Source organism: Eretmochelys imbricata, chromosome 3 (genome assembly GCF_965152235.1).
Source record: "Eretmochelys imbricata isolate rEreImb1 chromosome 3, rEreImb1.hap1, whole genome shotgun sequence".
NCBI classification, from domain to species: Eukaryota; Metazoa; Chordata; order Testudines; family Cheloniidae; genus Eretmochelys; species Eretmochelys imbricata.
In genome coordinates, this window is record NC_135574.1 from 108,714,955 (window position 1) to 108,736,639 (window position 21,685).

A 21,685-nucleotide genomic window follows, 5' to 3' on the forward strand; every position below is an offset into this window, starting at 1 on the left:
AGGGACAGCAGGTGATCCTTGCCAGACTGGGCTTCAAGAGAGTATCTGGGAGACCCTCTGGCTGAGATCAGACCCTCTTGGATGCCTGCCAACTCTAGCCGTGGATCTGTGAGGATCCTTTCTCTAGGAGCACCTTTTAATCGGTCCCCATTTTGATGTGTTCCCTGGAGAGTTCACCCTCTAGGCTCCCTGATCAGCACTCTTACGAGCTCCTCTCCCCCCAGCAGTTTCTCCCCATAACTGAGTTTGGGTAACCTTTTTTATTTACTAATCAGTCACCTGGGGCAGGCAGCTACCCCCAAGGAGGCCTTCATAAGGCAGTCGCACACTGGGTAGGCCCTAACTCCCCATAAAGGGCAGGTGCCCCATGACAAGCCTACATACATGTTTAGTCTTATCTAAACTTGTGATTCCCTAAAAGCCAAGTTAGATGGGCTTCCCTCTTGTGTTACAGGAAGAGAAAAGAACTAATGTACATTCTTTTAGGAAGCCAAAAGACTGTTGGGATCCTGCCTCATCTCCAATTGCTTTCCACTGTGTGACTCCCCCTACCACTAGTCTGTTCCCTCCCCTTTCAGGAAAGCTCCCTTTTCTCAGAGCCCCACAGTCCGTGTGTGAGCCTAAGCCCAGTTACCATATCACTCTAACTTTTGATATGGGGCCTAAGTGTGTCATCTTCTCTTTCCTTCCAACTGTTTTCCCTCCCACCCCCAGTCAGCCAGCCCAGCCATCTAAGGAATGCTCCTGTGATGGCTGCTCCATTCTTCGGCAGTTAGACCATTCACCCTTAATGACTTACAATCACTTGTCTTATGACTGTGGGGGGAATATGCTAAAACTCTCTGTTCCCTTCTGACATTACAGCCCACCATCTTAGAAATACAATACAACACGCCATATTTTACAGATCAACATTCACCACCAAGCACCTTCACATTTGTCACAGTAATACCCTGAGGAAAAGCCAGGTACTTATGCGGAGTTCTTTGGAAACTGTGCTAAGGTTGACAAACTCTGTTTCTTGGGTCAAGAGACCAGTCACCTGAATTGCCAATGAGTGTGAAGAATCTCTGCCTTGAATGGTCCTTTACAATATGTGCTAAGTATTTATACTGAACAATCTGTTCCACCTTGCATTTTGCGGGGAGGCTGGGAATTCATTTCCCAGACCTGAAGAAGAGCTCTGTGTGGATTGAAAGCATGTCTCTCTCTTACCACCAGAAGTTGGTCCACCCACCTTGTCTCTTCTGAGAATCTGAGTCCCTCCAACAATTCATCGGTGTTTTGGGAGTTGAGTAAAACCTCACAGAAACTGGTGGATGTAACCACTGCCCTTCATTTACAATAAACAATCAAGCTCCTTTATGGAACCAGATAGCTGAAACAATAGAAGCCACCATCCAAAACACAGGCACATGGCAAGGCTTGACTAGAAGCTGAACCATGTAACTCGAGGGGTTTCCCTGGGGACTGGTATAGCAAATGCGGGTGTGGGGGCTGCGTCATTGATGAGTTGAGCTGTGTGTGTCTGGTTCTGACTGAGAGAATCAGCAGAAACACACAGAAAGAGCAAGGAAGCCCCGGACACAGCCAGAAGAGTTGTGGTAGCATGACTTTAGGTAAGGCGGGGGAGAGGGGAAGGAACTAAAAGAGAGTTTTCAGGTAAAGTGCTGGTTCAAAGGCTTGGAACTGAAATCAAACAAACTGTCTCCTGTTGGTTTATGCCTCCTGTGTTCAGGGAAACAGGACTTTGTAAATAAGCAGGATTGCATCAGAGAAATACCCGGTCCAGCCTCAATTCCTCCTCCTAATAGAAACAACCTGATAACCAATTTTCAGGGTTTAACTACTCAATTCAAAAGGGGTAACAATATTCTTGTAAAACTGTTTCAGTTTCATCATCGTGTCACCCCTATTCTAGGAGGACATCGTCTCAAGTGATCCTAAGAATCAAACATTCAATTGTACCTTGTTCTTTGGAAAAATTGACTCATTGATAGGTTAGAGTAACTACACACAGTAGCCAGAGTCGCTTTAAAACCAGTACATAAGCAATATCTTCACTGGTCTTTTGATTCCATTTCAGGGTGTGCTGGATCCATCAAGTAACAGGGGTCTGGGTGTACCCTCTCCTGGATTACATCAGCCCAGGTGCCAAGATAATTTTCTTTGTAACGGTCACCCTAGTACTTAACATTTTCTACTTGCTGGGAGAAGTCCTGAATAACTACATTTGGGATACACAAAAATGTAAGTATTGTTTTCAGGAGACTAACCAATAGGATTACTCTCTTAGGGCTTGATCCTGTTCCTATTGAAGTTAATGGAAGTTTTAGGATTAAAACATGGGGGAATTGACAAGATTTCATTGTAACTTTTTTTTCTTCCTCTTAAAAAAAGTCAAATGAATGAAATGTCTGCCAGGTAACATGATTAGCTATGAATATGTATTCACTTTTATAACTTCTAATACTAATTTAAGAGCTGTTGGCAATTACCTGAAAGATTTACAACCCACTCTGTTTTATTAGCTGAGGAACCAGTAAAATCTAGCTAGAATAAAGTGCCATTCTATGGAAATTGTTATGCTTGAGGTTAGGAAGAGAGATTGTTTTTAAAGGTATTTTCAAGCATAAGGTACTCATCTATTTATAAATCAATTTGTCCTATGAAATTAAATATGTCCATACCCAACGGTCCAAGTAATAGGGATAACAGACAACCATGCTGCAGAATTCTACAGAATCAATATCACTAGCCTATTTAGATTACCCATCACTTGCAACTAGGCATATAAAATGAGAGGCACAAAACTTAGTGGATTCCTCATAAATAACTGTTAGATTTTTTTCCCTCCAAACCATCCAAATAGATGAAGTTACCCCCACGCCAAGTCCTCAGCAGATCATGATTTGAACAACTTATAAAGTTCTTCCCCTGCTTGTGGCACACGAAGAATTCTCCAAACAAAAAGGGTCCTGTTTCCTCTCATTCCCCTGAGCAAGGGAGTCAAGAGTCCAAAAGGAAGAAGAAAGACAAAGGTGGTCAGTCTCTTAGGCAGTCTTTTTGGTTACTCCTTTGGAGTTTCGCTTATTTGCAGGTATAGTGTCTTGTTATGGCCTGCCTCCAGCCCCTCCTTTAGGGATACCCCCACTTCATATCTGGTTCATACAGTCTTAAGGGCAGTCAGCTCTGTAGCTATGTTCCTGGTTGCTGCTGTGTTCCTGTAGCCAGCAGTCTTCACACCTCCCCTTCACGTGGAAGTCTTTTCCTTAAGCTTCTTCCGTCAGGCAGAGCAAGCCCTACAGGTGCACCTGATTGGTGTTGGCTAAACTCAGAAGAGCTCCTTAGCCTCCTCTCTACCAGAGTGAGGGTGTGCCCTCTCACATAATCCAGATGGCCTTAATCATCCTGCTGGAACAGCGCCAAATTGGGTGAAATCCTTGCCTCATTGGAGTCAATCGGCATTTTGTCATTAACGTCAGTGGGGCCAGAATGTCACCCTTAACTTCTAATTAGAATCTGAAACAAAACCTGCTTTTCTGTGTGCCTCATGTGTCCCTTTTCAGTATTAGAGTCCAGACATCAGGCACCTCTTTTCTTAACTGTAGAGCATCTGGTCATTTGGCACTGCATTTATGGCTGGTCCTGAACCTGTAATTCAATTTCATGTTAATGGCTATTTAAACCACTTACCTTTTCTTCTGATAATGCAGGAAAGGTCCTTTAAAGAAAGGTTATCCAAAAGATGATGGCTTCACTGTGAATAAATTCCATATGATATAAAACATAATAATAATATGATAAAGCAGCACATGTTCTTATTGAATCCACAAGCAAGTCGCTCAAGGAAAATCTCCCTCACTGTTCCATAGTATGTATAATAGAAACTTTATCTCCTTTGGTTCCTCATCCCAGAAGAATTGAGGTTAATGTTGCCATAGGCTCAATAGGCTCAGCAAGGCCTTTAGCTACTCTTCAATTTTCCCCCCAGTTGGTTGGGAGACATTGACCCAAATTCTTTTGGTTCAGCGACATGCAAGCCAGCAAATGGCATGAGTCACCTGCTATGTGGCCATGTATGAAGCGTGGTATATAAATCAGACCTAAAGTGTATGATAGGAACCCAACAACCATAAAAAATGAAAAATTATAACTATATGTAAGATTTGGAGCAAAAAATATTTGGAAACCAAACCTTTAAAAGGGGCCTTCAGATTAAAACAATCTGACTTGAGAAGGTTTCATTTATTTCTGTGAGCCTTTTCCTCTGGAGGTGCATTAAGAAGAAAACCCACTACTGACTAAATGATTTTGTACTTAGTTTTTCCAACCTAAACCACAAACATGATAGGGAAGGAAAAAATTGCCCTTTCCTCAGGCCTTCTCTCAGTGCTGAAGATACCTGCATTCCTGCCAAATTAATTGATCCATCTGCAGTAGAATACCTCAGAAGAAAGGAAAGAGGCTCTTTTCAAAAGACACATACAATGCTTTAATTAAAACCACTGGGTAAGTTCCTCGCAGCAGAGGACACAAGGGACCTGAGGTTGGCTCTAGAGCAGATTCTTAGGCCAATAGTGTTCTTTTGGAACCAGCCCATTTGTTTTGTTTTTCAGACCTTTGACTATGGCAATCACATGGTTGCTGGCAAACCAAAAATACAACGCCCATTGTGTTCAGACTGCTGGCAATGTCTGGAGCCATTTGTGTCCTTATGGCTTCTTTCAGTAAAGTCTCCTCTGTAGATGCTTTCCTCCTACCCCCATCTGGGTATTAAAAGGTACATTTTCAGAAGGGCCCATGGGAAGAACTAACATCCACACACATATTCCATTAGTAGGTAATATCATCTATGGTCGGATTTCCCTTTTGCTGCTTTCAGAATGACTTTTCATCGGCCTTATATCATGAGAAATCTTTCTTCTGTGATTTGCAACAGTCCAGGAAACCTCCAAAAGAAACATTTTCAGACTATCTTTGATATCTTGGGCAGGGTGGTTTAGTCAGAAGAAACAAAATGGACAAAAGAACTACACTTTTGCTAGATTCTAATAATAAATTAATTGCCCAGGAGCAAGCATCTGAAAGAGCTGACTTTTCATCACCAGGAGAACAGCCTGTTGCCGCACCCAGCTGCCTTTCAGCACAGACGACAGAGAGCAGTTCTGCAGCAAAGACAAATCTTCTAAAGAGAATATGTACTGTGCTCATGCTACCTAGATTACTAAAAGGAATGGACATTAATGAGAAAAAAAACTCTATTAGCAATCATTGATTCTTTGTGCACTGTCAGGAAAAATGACTTCTACTTATGATTTTTTTTTTTAAATCTGACAATGGAAAGAAAGGGGGAAAAAACCTAAATGGAATTATCAATAATAGTTTTGAAAATGTACTTTAAAAAAATGTCAGTGGCTTAGCTTCAGCTAATGGTAGCCATAATAAAATCTGCTCTGTTTTGTTTGTATGTAAGCAATTGGAACCCCAGGAGACAATTATCTTCATTCTCCTGAAACAGTCAGAGGCAGAGCATGCTCTAGGTTCAGATTAAGATTCTGAAAAGGGTCCTGGGGAAGGAAAGGGTTAGGGAGGTCATTACCAGACAACTGCTGGTTTCAGGTGTATAGATGTTCTTTTCCTTCACAGAAGGTCAGGTAACATGACAGAGGCTGCTAGCAAAGAAGAAGAAAGATTAATGTATTAGGTTTCCAAGTAAATGATCAGTTTTTCATCACTCAGGTGTTTTCCATATTGTTTCAGGTATAGAAGAAGGAAAAGAAAAGCCTAAAATGGACTGAAAATTGAATGCAACAAGGAGAGTTTGCTTTTTGCTCCACGGAAAACTTTTCAGCTTGAACAGATGCTGGCAGGGAAAGGAATCTCTTGGAAAAAAGTTTATATGGACCATGTACCCAGTGCAAGGATGCTTTCACTTTTATTTAGAGGAGAATTGATTTTAGCTAAAAACATTAAATATGTGTTGAGCCTCCTCTTTCCAATATTTGTACATATCATATCCATGGAGATATGTAAATTAATTATCTCCACAATGCTCTCAACACGTATATTGGTGTAAATGTATTTCCATTTATTTTGAGAGGAATGATGGGTCCATTTGTGTATCATTTTCAGAAAGAGGTTAAGCAGATAGGCCTACTGTGGATAAATGTAATAATCCTGTATATTTTAGAGTATACTGTAAAGATCTATTAAAAGACCACTACACAAGCTTACCTGAAGAAATAATCTAATCAAACTATGATATATTAATGTACCAGCGTATAACACTTGCCTTAAGTAGGCAATGTTAATAGTAATTATATCAATTGAATCAAACCCTAATTGTAATTAGAACCTATGTGCATATGATGGAACTTTTCTTAAATACAAAAGCACATAAATAAAGACCACAATATGCCCAGTTTTCTGTTTCTGAATGCTGCTTCTCAGAATTCCAAATGGATAGATGCAGCATGTACTGTATAATCTATTTCCAGTTTTTGTTATGTCACCTGTAGATGATGGCATTTCTGTGTTAAGTTCTTTCCTCATGATTTCTAATACAAAATTGACTGCCACATAATATGCTGAAGTCCTGAAACTGGGTAGCCAAGCCCTAGGCTCTTAACAGATAAGTGGCAGTACATAGGGTACCAAAGAGAATGCATTCGGGTCCCTTAGATGTATTGGGGCCTTAGTTCCTAAGTACTCGCCACGGTCTATGCTCTTTTGGATTCCAATTGACAACCAGACAATTAAAAGGGAAATATTACAGCCAGGGGAAAGCTGTGTGGGATTAAAATTAACGAACCAAATTATTTTTAACATGAAAATATACTTAAGAAAAAATAACCTTCCAAATATGCAAGTACCTTGATGTCCAGCTCACACTCACTTTATAACGATATTGACTTTTTAAAATATACTAAAATGTATTTACACGCCGACGGTGCAAAGTTGTACGTGTTCAATATATATTTAATGAGAGGGACACTGTCAGGAGGTTGATTTGGCTCGACAGTGGTCCTAACCTGGAACTAAAATTTGTTAGTGTGTCCATTCTGGATTTAACTGCAGAACATGACATGCAAGTTGCAGTGTGATTTACTATCAACAAATTGGTATACATACAGTATGATAAGAAACATTGCAGGAGTTAGGTTTTTTGGGGGGGGGAGCGGGTGTTAAAAATAGAGATTTTGGGGTGTGGCGGTTGGTTGTTTAAAAAACAACGATCTATTTAAAATACAGTTTAGGAGTACAGTTGGCTAGACATTCTAGATGGACTAAATATTAAAATACCATAGGAAAAGTTTTAACTCTTAAAACTTTCACAATGTTCCTTTAAATTTCAAAATCAGGGAAAATCCAAGTTAAATCTTCACCATACACTTGACCTACTCATGCCTATTTGCAGTGTTGTTGTAGCCATGTTGGTCCCAGGATATTAGAGAGACAAGGTGGGCGAGGTAATATCTTTTATTGGACCTACTTCTGTTGGTGAGAGAGACAAGCTTTCGAGCTACACAGAGCTCTTCTTCAGGTCTGTACTATAATCTTAAATCAACCAATAATTGCTGTGGTGGCTAATGTCCATACTACTCTCCTTCTGTCGATGGTGTGTGTCCTCAGCAGGAGCACTTCCGCTGATTGAAGAGTGGTAGTGTGAGGGGCTGAGAGTCAGGGCTCTCACCTCTGCAAAGCTCCCCACCTAGAGCCCAGCTGCATCCCAGGCTTCTCACCTTCCTGCTTTCAGCCAGGAGTAGGGAGGAAGCCACCCAGGGCCTCTTGCCTCTGGCAGAGAGATCCGTGCCTGGAGACTGGTCAGCTGGCGGGGAACCGAGTGCCCAGGGCTGGCAGCCAGGCTCCAAACTGGGAGCTTCAGTGCAGCTGGGCTCCCTGCTGGAAGCAGGGAGCCAGGACCCCAGAGGACAGCAGGATTCTCAACAGGAAGTGGGGAGCCTGGGTGGCAGCGCAAGCCAGGAGCCTGTGTGGCAGCCCTGCTTGGAGCGGAGACCTGGCAGCAGCCCAGTTGGGGAGCTGGGCTTTCTTGTCAATTTCACGGCTCCAGTGCAGACGTGAAATTTACAAGACAGCCAACAGTCGATGTAAGTAACGCAGTGTCTATATTGATACTGCGTCCTCCTAACTACACCAACATAAGCCCTACGCCTCTCATGGAGGTGGAGTTATTATGTTGGTATAGTAGGGCACTTACATCAGCTACAGTGTGTACACTGACATAGTTAGGTCAACATAAGCTGCCTTATGTCGACCTAGCTGTGTAGTGTAGACCAGGGCTTACTCAGGCCAGGTCTATACTACAGACCTATATCATTATAATTATATCACTCGGGTGTGAAAAATCCACTGTAGCACTGTTCGTGAAGCCAGCCCCCAAGAGTGTTGCAACTAACTACAATGTGGAACTGATTGTTTAGCATAAGAAATTAACATATATTCTAAGGAACCATTCAAGGTGAAGTGGCCCTGTGGCAGGACGGACTAGGTCCAGAGGCCCCCTGCTGAAGGCCTCACGGCCCTGCATTACCCTGTCCCAGAATAGAGTAGTGAGAAGTCCTCTAGGCAGCCTAGAGTGGCTGCAGAAGAGCAGCCAATCAGAAAGGCAGCTGGAGTGACCAATAAGGGGCCAGAAGGGCCAGATAAAAGGCAAGCAGCAGAGCTTCTAGTTGTTGTGTAGAGCTTGACAAGGGAGGACTGGATGCCTGGCTAGTTAGAGGAACAGCAGGACTGTGGCTAGCTTGCTGCAGAGAGCTCACCAGACAGAACTGAGCCCATAGGAGGGTGCCGAAGAATGGGTAGCTGGCTAGCTAGCTAGAATAGCAGCAGAGCTATTGAAAGGTCACTGTGGGAAGGCTTAGCCCATGGGACTGAGCATAAAACCTGGCCAGACCAGATGAGGGTACCAAGATGGGCCCTGCTGGTCTGGTGCAGACTGAGCCCCGGGAGTGCCTCTGAAAAGGACACCAGTTGAAGGTACCAAGATGGGCCCCGGCTAGGTGCCTGAAGAAGGCAGTGCCTCTGGTAAGAAGCCTGAGAGCTACGGCCCCATACCAGGGCTGTGATAAGGACTCTGAACTGTATACCCTGGGACAGTGTGTGTGCAGCTTGGCTGGAGGGCTGAGCTGCTGAAGACTGGCTGAGAGAACCAGAGGCCGGGGGTGCTTGTGAGAGGCAGGTGCCACCTTGATGTAAGACCAAAAAAGAAAAATGGTAAGACAAAAATATCACACCACACAAGGACCTAACCGAGAGGAAAGAGAGCCATCCATGAGAGGGGAGTGTCCTCTCCCCTGTGAAAAGACTATATTTGTAGGCACTATCAGCCAGAGAAAGAGGGAATGCATGAGAGGCGGGTGCTGACCCTGTTACATGCCCTTAACACTTCTACTGTCCTAGGGACAAAAAAGGGAGGTTAGTAGGTCACATATTGTTTAATAAGCTGTAAATCCAATGTCTTTATAAGACCATGTTTTTAGTGTCTAGCAAATTTATGAATTTAAGCATCAGACCTGTCTTTTGAAGGTGTTCTGCAGGTTTCCTTTGGGGACAAGGACTGAGAGGTCAGATCTGGATTGATCGCTCTGTGAAAAGTGTTCATCCATGGGTGGTGTGGTATTTTTGTCTTATCATTTTTTTAATGTGAGTTCATTCAAGAGCATAGGGATTGTCTGGTTTCACCCACATAGTTGCTATTGGGGCATTTAGTGAACTGGATGAGGTATATCACATGTTGTGATAGGCATGTGTAGGCCCCATAGATCTTGAAAGGTGTGTTGTGGGGGGTGTTGATCATTGTAGCAGTGGAGATGTGTCTGCAGGTTTTGTATGTGGTGTTCTGGCAGGGTCTGGTGCCGCTTTGAGTTGGTGTGTCTGGTCTGTGGGGAGCTTGTGTCTGATGATGAGGTTGGGGGTTGTTTGAAGACCTAGATAACTTGTCCCTTTCTGTGGAACCCTCCTTAATGACTGCATTTGCCAGTGTTACATATTACTGTTAAGAATAAATTCTAATATAGGGGGAGTTGGTAGTGACCACCTACATTTAGATTTCCTAACACTTTCCAGCCAATCCACAAGCCAGGTGACTCTTGGGGCAGGTATATAAATGCCACAGGAGGACCAGCAGCTTACCTTGCTCAGTGTCACTCCAGGGCTTGCAACTCTCTCCTCCCCAAGTCTTAGCCTGCTCCAGCCCTGGTCCTGCTCCAGCCTTGCTGTCTCTCCAGCCCACCTCTGGACTCATGATTCTGGCTCTGACTCCAGACACTAGGGCCAACTGCCATGGCTCCAGCCACTAGGTCAGACTATCCCCATCATGGTTGCTGACAGAGATCAATGCTGTTAAATGAGTTAGATATCTAAATGCACAGTTAGGCACCTAAATCAAAGTGACCTTACTTTCAAAGGTGCTGAGTACATACAACTAGTATTGTTTGCTGTTGGGTCTGTAAGCATCAGCACCTCTGGAAATCAGTACACTCAGAATTAGGTGTCAAATATGGATTTAGCCACTCAAGTTTGAAAATGTTGGCCAGTAGCAATACATGCAGTGGAGACTGTAATAGGTTACAATTGATTTGGAAAATGCATAGTAGTCTGGCAAAGTCTGAACTCCGTTTATCCCCATTATCTCAAAGTTCTACTACTCCTGTGTACTTTGGGTCATAGGCTTTAAAGAACAGAAATAGAGGGCAATTTAATTCCAGCCTTTAATACAAGACCTATGTTGCAAAATCTTTGCTGCCTAAAGTACCCAGGTGTAGAGTACAACTGAATACAAGATTTTTTTTTTTTCCTTCAGAAATAGATTTCATAATTCTTCTATAAATGGGCAGCAGGTATCCTAGGCCAGGGCAGGCTATGCCTCCACTGACCCACGCCATGGCCCTGCCCATGCTGTGCCCTGAGGCCCCGCCCTCTCTCTCTACCTCAAGCCAGCTGGTGCTCAGCTCCAGCTGGCAGCCCTGAGCTTGAGCCTGCCATGCCTCAGGGGCAGCTCTGGGGCAGGCTGGGGGGGTTAGGCCAGCGGCTCGGCCCAGCACTGTGGGGGCAGCTGCTGGGCACCAGAGCCAGCCCAGCACTCGGTGTGGGTGGTGGCTTGGCTTGTTCCAGGTCTGGATCTGGCCACCAGAACTGAGAGCAGGGATCCTGACTCTCCATGCCCTCACTGGTGCCTAGACAGCATGGAGAAGGAAGCTACCTTAATTGAATGCAGAGGGAATAAGAGCTGGACTGGGGGGAAGGGAATTAAGTTGGGACAAGGAGTCAGGGGGTGGAGGGAAGACTGGGACTGGAGGCTGGCGGGATTGGAGGGAAACTGGGTCTGGAAGTTGGACTGAGTGACTGCAACTAACTTGGCAAGGAGACTGGAAGCTGTGGGAAGATGCTGTGGCCTTTTCTAAATCTTAAGTGCTTGACTTTTCAACCTTAATGTTCTTTTAACATGTTCTTTTCTACTACAGAAGAGAAAAAACTGAGATTTTTCAAGGCTGACTAAGTAGATTTGGGCCACACAACTCACATGACTTTCAATGGAAGTTCTGTGACTAAATCCCCTAGGTGGCTTTGAAAAATCTCATCCCTAATTTCTGCGTGCAGCTGGAAGTATGTACTATAAGCAGGTATGTACAATATTCGTATTCCTTTAAATATTACTATGAGATTGCCACACATCTGCTAATTGCTACCAAAATGTGAAGCTTCAGTAATTTGTGAACTCCTGGGAGATAGAAACCCATTTTACTGTCTCTCCATGTCACCCATTGTCTAACCTTTGAGGGTAACATTGTCAAATGTTTACCCCAGTTTGTCACATCTTTTCCCTCACCCTTACACTCCTCCCTTATGACCTCCCTTTTTGACCTTTTGATCTTTCTCATGTCAACGTTCAGCTGGTTGGCAAGAGGCTTCTGTTCTGGACATGAGTAACACTAGTGGCACTGATGCCAATGCATGCCAAAGCCATGAGAGGTGACCAGTGATGGGACAGGCTCTTAAATGACAGTTCAGAACAACAGTGCATAAGGCTTCTGCTTTTCCCTTGGCTTTCTCTCTTAAATTTGCACTGAGACTCTTCCAGACTACACATATCAAGATGGATCAGCATGGAGAGAGACCTCAAAGGCGCACTCTGGTGTCCTTCCGTGGCTATCCTACCTCGTTAATTGGTGTTAGGTTCCACAAAGTAGAATGTGAGAAAGCAAATCGACTTGAAGATTCTCTCAACTTCACATATCGTTGCAAGGCATCAGGTTACAGTGATTGCGGGAAATCTGGCCTTATTTGGGTTAAATACACTAACTCTAATGTGTGCATTGGCGTGTTGTGCTATAAATGCAGTTTCTGAAATGTGAGACAGTGTGAAACAATGTGTCTTATTGTACCCTCTGCTACAGCACAGGTGCAAGTGCTAATGCAAGAAAGCATTCTGCCAAAGGTATATACAGAATAGTGTATAATGGGCCAGATTCACTGCCTTGCCCCAGCTGCTTTGTGCTGCTCCAGTGACTCCACGCAGTTTAGCTAGCCATTGAAGCTAGGTTCACACGTGCTTTGCCTCACTGGAGTGAGATAAAATAACTGGCGGGTACCACTAAATCTGTCCCAACACATTATGTGTATGTGTAAAAATGTATGTCACTAGTATGAGATGCATGCCTACAGGTAATGACAGAGGCAGGGTGTGTGCATAGCTTTAATTAGTGCAAAACTCACAGCACATAACATTTACATTTTTAATTGAGTTAAACAAACTCTATAGTTGCAACAATTACTTTGGTGCTCACAAACCGGGAAGAATTAGTAGGGGAAGCAAAAGTGGATGGGAATCTGGGAGGCAGTGACCATGAGTTGGTCGAGTTCAGGATCCTGACACAGGGAAGAAAGGGAAGCAGCAGAATACGGACCCTGGTCTTCAGGAAAGCAGACTTCGACTCCCTCAGGGAACTGATGGGTAGGATCCCCTGGGAGAATAACACGAGGGGGAAAGGAGTCCAGGAGAGCTGGCTGTATTTCAAAGAATCCCTATTGAGGTTACAGGGACAAACCATCCCGCTGTGTCGAAAGAATAGTAAATATGGCAGGCGAGCAGCTTGGCTTAACAGTGAAATCCTTGCAGATCTTAAACATAAAAAAGAAGCTTACAAGCTGTGGAAGATTGGACAAATGACCAGGGAAGAGTATAAAAATGTTGCTCGGGCATGTAGGAATGAAATCAGGAGGGCCAAATCGCACCCGGAGCTGCAGCTAGCAAGAGATGTTAAGAGTAACAAGAAGGGTTTCTTCAGGTATGTTGGCAACAAGAAGAAAGCCAAGGAAAGTGTGGGCCCCTTACTGAATGAGGGAGGCAACCTAGTGACAGAGGTTGTGAAAAAAGCTAATGTACTCAATGCTTTTTTTGCCTCTGTCTTCACGAACAAGGTCAGCTCCCAGACTGCTGCGCTGGGCAACAAAGCATGGGGAGTAGGTGGCGAGCCCTCTATGGAGAAAGAGGTGGTTAGGGACTATTTAGAAAAGCTGGACGTGCACAAGTCCATGGGGCTGGATGCATTGCATCTGAGAGTGCTAAAGGAGTGGGCGGCTGTGATTGCAGAGCCATTGGCCATTATCTTTGAAAACTCATGGCGATCGGGGGAAGTCCCGGACGACTGGAAAAAGGCTAATGTAGTGCCCATCTTTAAAAAAGGGAAGAAGGAGGATCCTGGGAACTACAGGCCAGTCAGCCTCACCTCAGTCCCCGGAAAAATCATGGAGCACTTACACGAGAGAATCAAGGAATCAATCCTGAAGCACTTACACGAGAGGAAAGTGATCAGGAACAGTCAGCATGGATTCACCAAGGGAAGGTCATGCCTGACTAATCTAATCGCCTTCTGTGATGAGATTACTGGTTCTGTGGATGAAGGGAAAGCAGTGGATGTATTGTTTCTTGACTTGAGCAAAGCTTTTGACATGGTCTCCCACAGTATTCTTGTCAGCAAGTTAAAGAAGTATGGGCTGGATGAATGCACTATAAGGTGGGTAGAAAGTTGGCTAGATTGTCGGGCTCAACGGGTAGTGATCAATGGCTCCATGTCTAGATGGTAGCCGGTATCAAGTGGAGTGCCCCAAGGGTCAGTCCTGGGGCCGGTTTTGTTCAATATCTTCATGAACGATCTGGAGGATGGTGTGGATTGCACTCTCAGCAAATTTGCGGATGATACTAAACTAGGAGGAGTGGTAGATACAGTGGCAGGTAGGGATAGGATACAGAGGGACCTAGACAAATTGGAGGATTGGGCCAAAAGAAATCTGATAAGGTTCAACAAGGATAAGTGCAGGATCCTGCACTTTGGACGGAATAATCCAATGCACCTCTACAGACTAGGGACCGAATGGCTAGGCAGCAGTTCTACGGAAAAGGACCTAGGGGTGACAGTGGACGAGAAGCTGGATATGAGTCAACAGTGTGCCCTTGTTGCCAAGAAGGCCAATGGCATTTTGGGATGTATAAGTAGGGGCATAGCCAGCAGATCGAGGGACATGATCGTTCCCCTCTATTCGACATTGGTGAGGCCTCATCTGGAGTACTGTGTCCAGTTTTGGGCCCCACACTACAAGAAGGGTGTGGAAAGTCCAGCGAAGGGCAACAAAAATGATTAGGGGTCTGGAACACATGACTTATGAGGAGAGGCTGAGGGAACTGGGATCGTTCAGTCTGCAGAAGAGAAGAATGAGGGGGGGTTTGATAGCTGCTTTCAAGTACCTGAGAGGTGGTTCCAAAGAGGATGGTTCTAGACTATTCTCAGTGGTAGAAGATGACAGGACAAGGAGTAATGGTCTCAAGTTGCAGTGGGGGATGTTTAGGTTGGATATTAGGAAAAACTTTTTCACTAGGAGGGTGGTGAAACACTGGAATGCGTTACCTAGGGAGGTGGTAGAATCTCCTTCCTTAGAAGTTTTTAAGGTCAGGCTTGACAAAGCCCTGGCTGGGATGATTTAATTGGGGATTGGTCCTGCTTTGAGCAGGGGGTTGGACTAGATGACCTCCTGAGGTCCCTTCCAACCCTGATATTCTATGGTGGGTGGATAAAGACCATGGAACTAGAAGGTAAAGCTACCCAAGTGTCTACCTGTCTAAGGCCTTGATTCAGGAAAGCACATAGGCTTGCCTCCAATGGAACTTGACCACATGCATAAGTGCTGCCCAGAAGAGGGATGTTTTCCTCAATCATGGCCTAAGTGAGCCTTCAGGCCCCAACTTTTCTGTAATGCTAATAATAACAGGCGGTAATAAAATGCAATGTCTTGAAGTTTTTTTATCAAAATAGGTCTGTGACCATATCTGAATATTCTAATTTGTACTATTAGTAACACTAATAAGAATAGTGCAGTACAATATACAGACCGTAAACAGCAAAGATTTTATATAATAGTCTCCAAAGTAAGCTATTCTATTTTTAACCGCAAAACACTCTCCATTTTGTTCAAGTGATAGATGGAAATCAATTGATTTAATTTCACCGTAGAGGTAAGTTGTAGTCTTAGTCCCTTAAATCAGTGTTACTCAAAGTGGTGGTCCGCGGACCGGAACCATCAGCTGCTGGTCTGCGCGCACATTGGGGGGAAAAATTGCCGGTCCCCCACATCAGATAGCTTGAGAAGCACTGCCTTAAGTGCCTTTTTGTCTTTTTCAGACCACAACTGTAAAGCCACAATTACATTTTGAACCTCAACACACTAAATGCTACTATAGCAATGAAGAAACTAAGCCATGTATTTCTTTGCCCAGCAAATGATGCATCTGCTGTAGCTTAAAATAAAATAAAACCATGCAAAAGAAAGAGCAGCTTGTTCATATAAATCCTATTGTAGCTAGCCATGGTCTCCAAGTTCAGAATTTTATAGATCGTATACATATTAAAAAGTAAACATTTACTGGGATTTTGCATAAATATTGTACCTCTGTGGTGTACATTCTAAATATAGAGAATATTGTGGTAAAATCAGCACCATGATATAATATTTGTTTACCTTTTAACATATAAATAGTACCCACTGTATGTATGTAGATACTATATATAAAAGTTAAACAGCCACAAATATATATAAAATGGACCAGATTCTGTCTCAGTTACACTGATGCAAATCTGGCCTTTTATGGAGACATACAGAAAAATATAGCTAGATGTTAAAAACGCACAGTTACATGGTTAAAATGAAAAGGAATCCGGAAGTGGGGAGGGGATGAAGTTTCCCTACCTTATCTTTAACTCTACCATATAGCAAATATGCAGTATTTTTTGTTCCTATTTCTCTTGTTAAATGTAATACTGAAAAACTTCAGATTTTGTCAGTAGCATCTGAGCACTCTCATTTGGGATTACCTGCGTACACACTATAAGGTCTATTTATGTTGAACAGGCTGTGCAACTTCACTGAGTTAATGATGCTGAAGGAACTTTACCTTCTGCATTTCCGGACTTTTTGTTTTATTTTTACTCTGTGTACATAACATTACCTGAATAGTTTTCTACATTTAATTTTCTTGGTTTATTTATTAAGTGAAAATAAAATAACTTACTTAGCAATGGTCCCAATTTGGCTTTTAAATTGACACCTAATCAATGTGAATAGAGTAGGAGAGTTAGGCATTTTACAACTTTTCTGCTGTTATTTGTCTGGAAACAGTTTTCTATAGAGTTGGGTTAATAGGACAGCAGTAATATCCACCTCTAGATCAAGAAAAGGCTATTAAGTGCATAATGCTGAGAGATCAAAGAGGCAGCAAAAATTATAATAATGAAGGACTTCAACTACCTGCATATTATCTGGTCAAATGTCACAATGGGGCAAGGTTTTTCTTGACATATTGAATGATTGCTTCTTGGAACAGCTAGTTCTAGAGCACACAACAGGAGAGACTATTTTCAGTTTAAAATTAAGTAAAATGCAGGAATTGGTTCAAGAAGTAATTATAGATGAGTCATTAAGCAACAGTGACCACAGTGTAATTAAATTCAACATCCTTGGGGAAGGAAAGGTATCAAAATTTAGTACAGTGACACTATACTTAAAGGGGGGGAAGGGAAGAGGAAGCTAATTGAAAAGTCAAGAATAAAAATATTTAAAATCTTTATTTGTGCATGGCTATGTGAGGAACCAATAAGTTTGAGGGCTTGTCTTCACTGCAAAGTTAACCTAAAGTCAAATGTTGCCCACGGTTCCTAACACATCCTCCACAGTGCTCCTCCTCTGATGGTTAGGCTTTGTTGGTACCTCCACCAATTGTCCCATCCTGTCAGCAGTGTCATTATGTATTTGTTACACTCAGGTTTAATGCTTGCCTCTGACACATTTTGCAGAAACAATTCTACTCTCCTCAGTCTGTGAACAGGATTAACTAGAACCTTTTGCATATGATCCTGGCTGATAAGATAACGACTGACTTCTATCAGATATTCAGTGAAAGTTGGGATATCAGCTGTGAGCCTTAACCTAATTGGAATTGAGAGATGAGTTGTTGTACGCAGAGGATTTACATCCAAAATGGAAGAGTTAGCAAATATTCCACTACCACCAAGAATACACCATCAAGGGCCTGGAGAGGTGATTATTCCTTTTATGGTCCCTCTTCTTTTTCCTTGACCAGGTACAGTATGTGGTATTACTCAAAGTCTGGGGCAGAGCTGGTGTGTAGCCTAGAGATCTTCCTACACTTACATAGCACTTGGTGTATCTATTTGTATTTTGCTTGCCTTTCCCCATGGCTCCCATGACTACTCCTGTTGAGTACTCGCATCATATCCTGCTGAATTGGGCAGCTGAAACATGCAACCCACTTCAGCCCGTTCCACCACTGGCCCACCTGAGCCTGTCCATGTAATACAGGTTTTGTTGCTGCGTCAGTCGCCAGGCTGCCATCTAATCCACCTGGCTTCATTCAGTGCTGTATCACCTATGGTATCACTTCTCAGCTCTATACTCAAAATCCAGGAGGCAGCTGTTTCCTCCGTGCGAGGTCCCAGATCTTTACTTATAACACTGATCTCCTCGGGAGAGTACAGTTTAGTAATGGTCTGGGACGTTACTTTGGTCTCGGTGTTCTCCCCATGTCCAACCTCCATTCAGCGTATGGTTACTGGGGCCATGGGGAGGTTACCTCTTCTAGGATCTAACAAGGCCAATTGCTGTTTTAACGGGGTGTAAGGAGGTGAGCCAAAAGTAGCAATGGATCTATGACCCACTGTCCATCGTCCCGATCATCCTGCCTGGAGTCCAAATCATCATCATCGTTGTCATAAGGGTTTTCATCCCCTGATCCTGAGGGCAACATAAGAGGGCAATGAGCATGTACCACACTAACAGCTTGGGCTGCCTGAAGTGGCTGCTGCAACAATGATATTTCCAGCCTACATCCAGCATGATCAACCATGGCACCATGTACCTGTGTGTCAAACACTACAACAATGGCAGCCTGTGCGGTAGTATGCCTCTGTTCTAGGCCGTGGTTCTGTTCTGTCAGCTTCTCATTTTCCTCACAACAATAGCTGTTATTCTGTGCCAACTGCCCGATCTTTAGGGCATCTTTAAGTGCACTGCCCTGCAAAACAGCATTTTCTCCCTCTAGCTGTTTACAGTGCTCCTGACTGGCAGCCACTTGTTTCAGCAACTGCAGTATTTGCTCCAGAGCATCACCTAGACACTGGGAGTCTTCTTTTGGCAGCTATATGAAGTCCTTTAAGGCAACTCATATTTTTATTCTTATTGGTGGGTTTAGGAAGACTCCCCAAGTCTTTTTCCCAAACATTTATCCCACTGATCACATAGTTGACCAAACAGGTCACTTGTAGGCAAGTTTCCCAGCCACCACACCGAGCCTCTGCTCTTGTGGATGTGGTCCTATAACCACTTTTCCCTGGTCTTAAAGGTAAGGTACCAGTCAAAACAAAGGTTTGTCCTAAGCCTCACTCATAATCCACCCTGGACACCGTGGGGAAGGCTGCAACCCTTCACCCGAGCAAGCCTATAGTACTATCATTTGACTGACATGTAGTCTCTTAGCCTGTGGGTCCCTGTTCGGGCGCCAATTTGTTACCCTGCTGTTAAGGGTATGGTTCTGGGCCACACAGCCTTAGGTAGGAGACTACGAGACCTGCTCCATAAAACACATGTAGTTTATTGAACAGTACTGTTGCACATAGCACATTTGTACTATTGTGTATATGTATGGTTTAACTTAATCCTGTCTGAACTGGAGGGGTCCTAGTAGCAAGAACAAAGCTAGGGGTTTCCTGTCTGCTGTCCTCTGATGTCTGAGGGGAATTAAACAACTCCCCTCTCTGCCTAGAGCCAGGTTTATTTTCAAGTTTGCACATGTGCAGTGGGGTTGTTTACCTCAGACTGTAAAAGGTGAGACAGACTTTTCCCATTTTTCTGCCAAAACAGAACAGTAACCAACTACCAATCATAACTGTTGTCTATGAATTCTGTGCATGGCAGGACTGCACTGTCTCTCACTAGCTATGGTCTCTGCACATAGTCCACGACCACAGTTAACTTAATCTACAGTCCTAGCATCATGCGTTCGGCTTGTCATCCCATAAAGTTGGTCATGAACCTCTCTCAGTAGTTGACCAAGGCCTGCAGAACAGTGGAGTAGCATCCTTTTCAGTTTACTTAATCATGTGCATGTTGGAGGGGGAAGGCAGCTAATGGGTACAATTTGGGAAGTCCATTCACTGAAAGCCTTTTATTATTTCAGAGACATTTTCAATCTTAACCACCTGCAGGTGAACCAAAGCTATAATTGCCTTGCAAACCTCCATCATCGCAGCACTGTGTTTACTTCCTGACGGCAAACTGCTCGGCCACCAATCTATAACAGTCCAAGGTGGCCAGCTTCCAGATGGTAACAGCAGCAATGCTTCTGGACTAGAACAGAGCCTCATCTGGGTATTCCAGCATGGAAAGGCTAGGGCAAGCTCCTTACTTAGCTCCAGCAAGGTGGCCTTCCTCATTCAAAAGTTCTGAGCCTGCTGCTGGCAGGGCTGGATTATGACATTCTGAGGCCCTAAGCTATGTCAAATGTAAGAGGCATGATACCATAAAAAACGAATTTATTATTTTCACAGAAAGGACATTCAATATATAAACATTTGCATATATACAAAGGCAAAATTGTAAAAACAGAATAATCGTCATTTTCAGCAGCCCTCTCTGTAACGATGACATCATGACAGAAATAAATTTTAGATAAATTCTTTGAATTGCATATGTCAGTAAAGTAGAAGTAAACAATGCAATATAAAAAAATACAGTAAATAATACAATTTACTAGAAGAGTTCTCAGGAAATGTTTCTTCTCTGTTGGGGCATCTAAATTGTGGAATTCCTTTTCTGAATACGCAATGAGACTCTTAGAAGATATAAGATGGCAATAGAGGATACAAGAGGCAACAGAAGATATAGGATGCTGATAACTCACAAGTTTAAAGCTCAACTATTAGTTATATTGATATGAATTATACCCAAGTAATAAGTAAAGAATTAGAAAATTGTATGCAGGTTATACTTTTCCAATAAATTGATTTGTTTTGTTTTTATAGAAGGTTATGCTGAATTACCTACTATAGGTGCTAAAATTAGTAGCAGAAGGCTTTTATTGTGTCAAAGTTTGACTCAGACTCACAATTTATCAGACCACTCTGTTTTATTAGCAAAGCTGCTCTGCTAATACATTTAGAAGTGAGCCCCTCGAGTGGGGCTTGTGTCTTTTAATTTATACAGTTTTTTGGAGAACAAGTTACAGAGAAGTTACAGACAAAAGAAGAAAAAGATTTTAGTCACCACCCTTCGAGATCCCTGAGACCAGTCACGTATCTTCAATTACCTGCCACCCTTAACAATCTCCTTTAACAGCTTCCAGTTAACTTAACTAATTGCCCTTCACACCTTCCATTCTGATGCCTGCTTCTTAGACGTGCTGGCTCTATCTTAATTGCTTCTCCATTCAAAAGCTAACTGTCCCTACGTGTGCTCCCTCAGATACTTTGTAACATGTTTTGGCATGCCCTCTCATATACAATGTATCCAGCATGTCCCCTTATACAACGTTATACAATGTTATACTTCCACAATTGAAACCAGTAAAATTAATTTTATATTATAAATATTGAGATTTATATACCTATACAACAAATATTTGTATTTAAATATGCCAGGGTTTCTCAAACTTCATTGCACTGTGACCCCCTTCTGACAACAATAATTACTACAAGACCCCAGGAAAAGGGACTGATGCCTGAGCCCCCCACTCTGGAGGGTGCTGAAGCTTGAGGGCTTCAGCTCTGGCTGGTGGGGCTTGGACTTTGGCTTCAGCTCTGGGCCCAGCAAGTTTAACAGCCCTGGCAACACCATTCAAACGTGGTTGTGACCCACTTTGGGGTCCCAACCCACAGTTTGGGAGCCGCTGATATATGCCAAAAACCTGTGGTGTTTTCCCAGGAATTCCACAGAAAAATGAGAGAGGAGATATCCTTTTTTTACACTATTAATAAGGAAAATTATCCTTTTCATATGAATAAATGAAAAATGTTTGAATTTCGTTAGGGAAATACAAAGTTTATCCAGACTATTTACAAATGTTTATTCCAATTTAATATTCACTACAAAACAATGAATT

The 21,685-nt window shown here is 43.1% G+C and overlaps 1 protein-coding gene across 1 annotated transcript in view; it reads left to right on the top strand.

The window, feature by feature from the left end:
* The window catches only part of AIG1 (androgen induced 1), a 194,424-nt gene extending 188,032 nt beyond the window's left edge, over positions 1-6,392 (top strand). Inside the window, exons 5-6 of the mRNA XM_077811780.1 lie at positions 2,087-2,250; positions 5,764-6,392. Of these exons, the coding sequence (XP_077667906.1) occupies positions 2,087-2,250; positions 5,764-5,801 (202 nt within the window). The 3' untranslated portion in view covers positions 5,802-6,392. The remainder of the gene's footprint in view (positions 1-2,086; positions 2,251-5,763) is intronic.
* Positions 6,393-21,685: the final 15,293 nt, after the last annotated feature.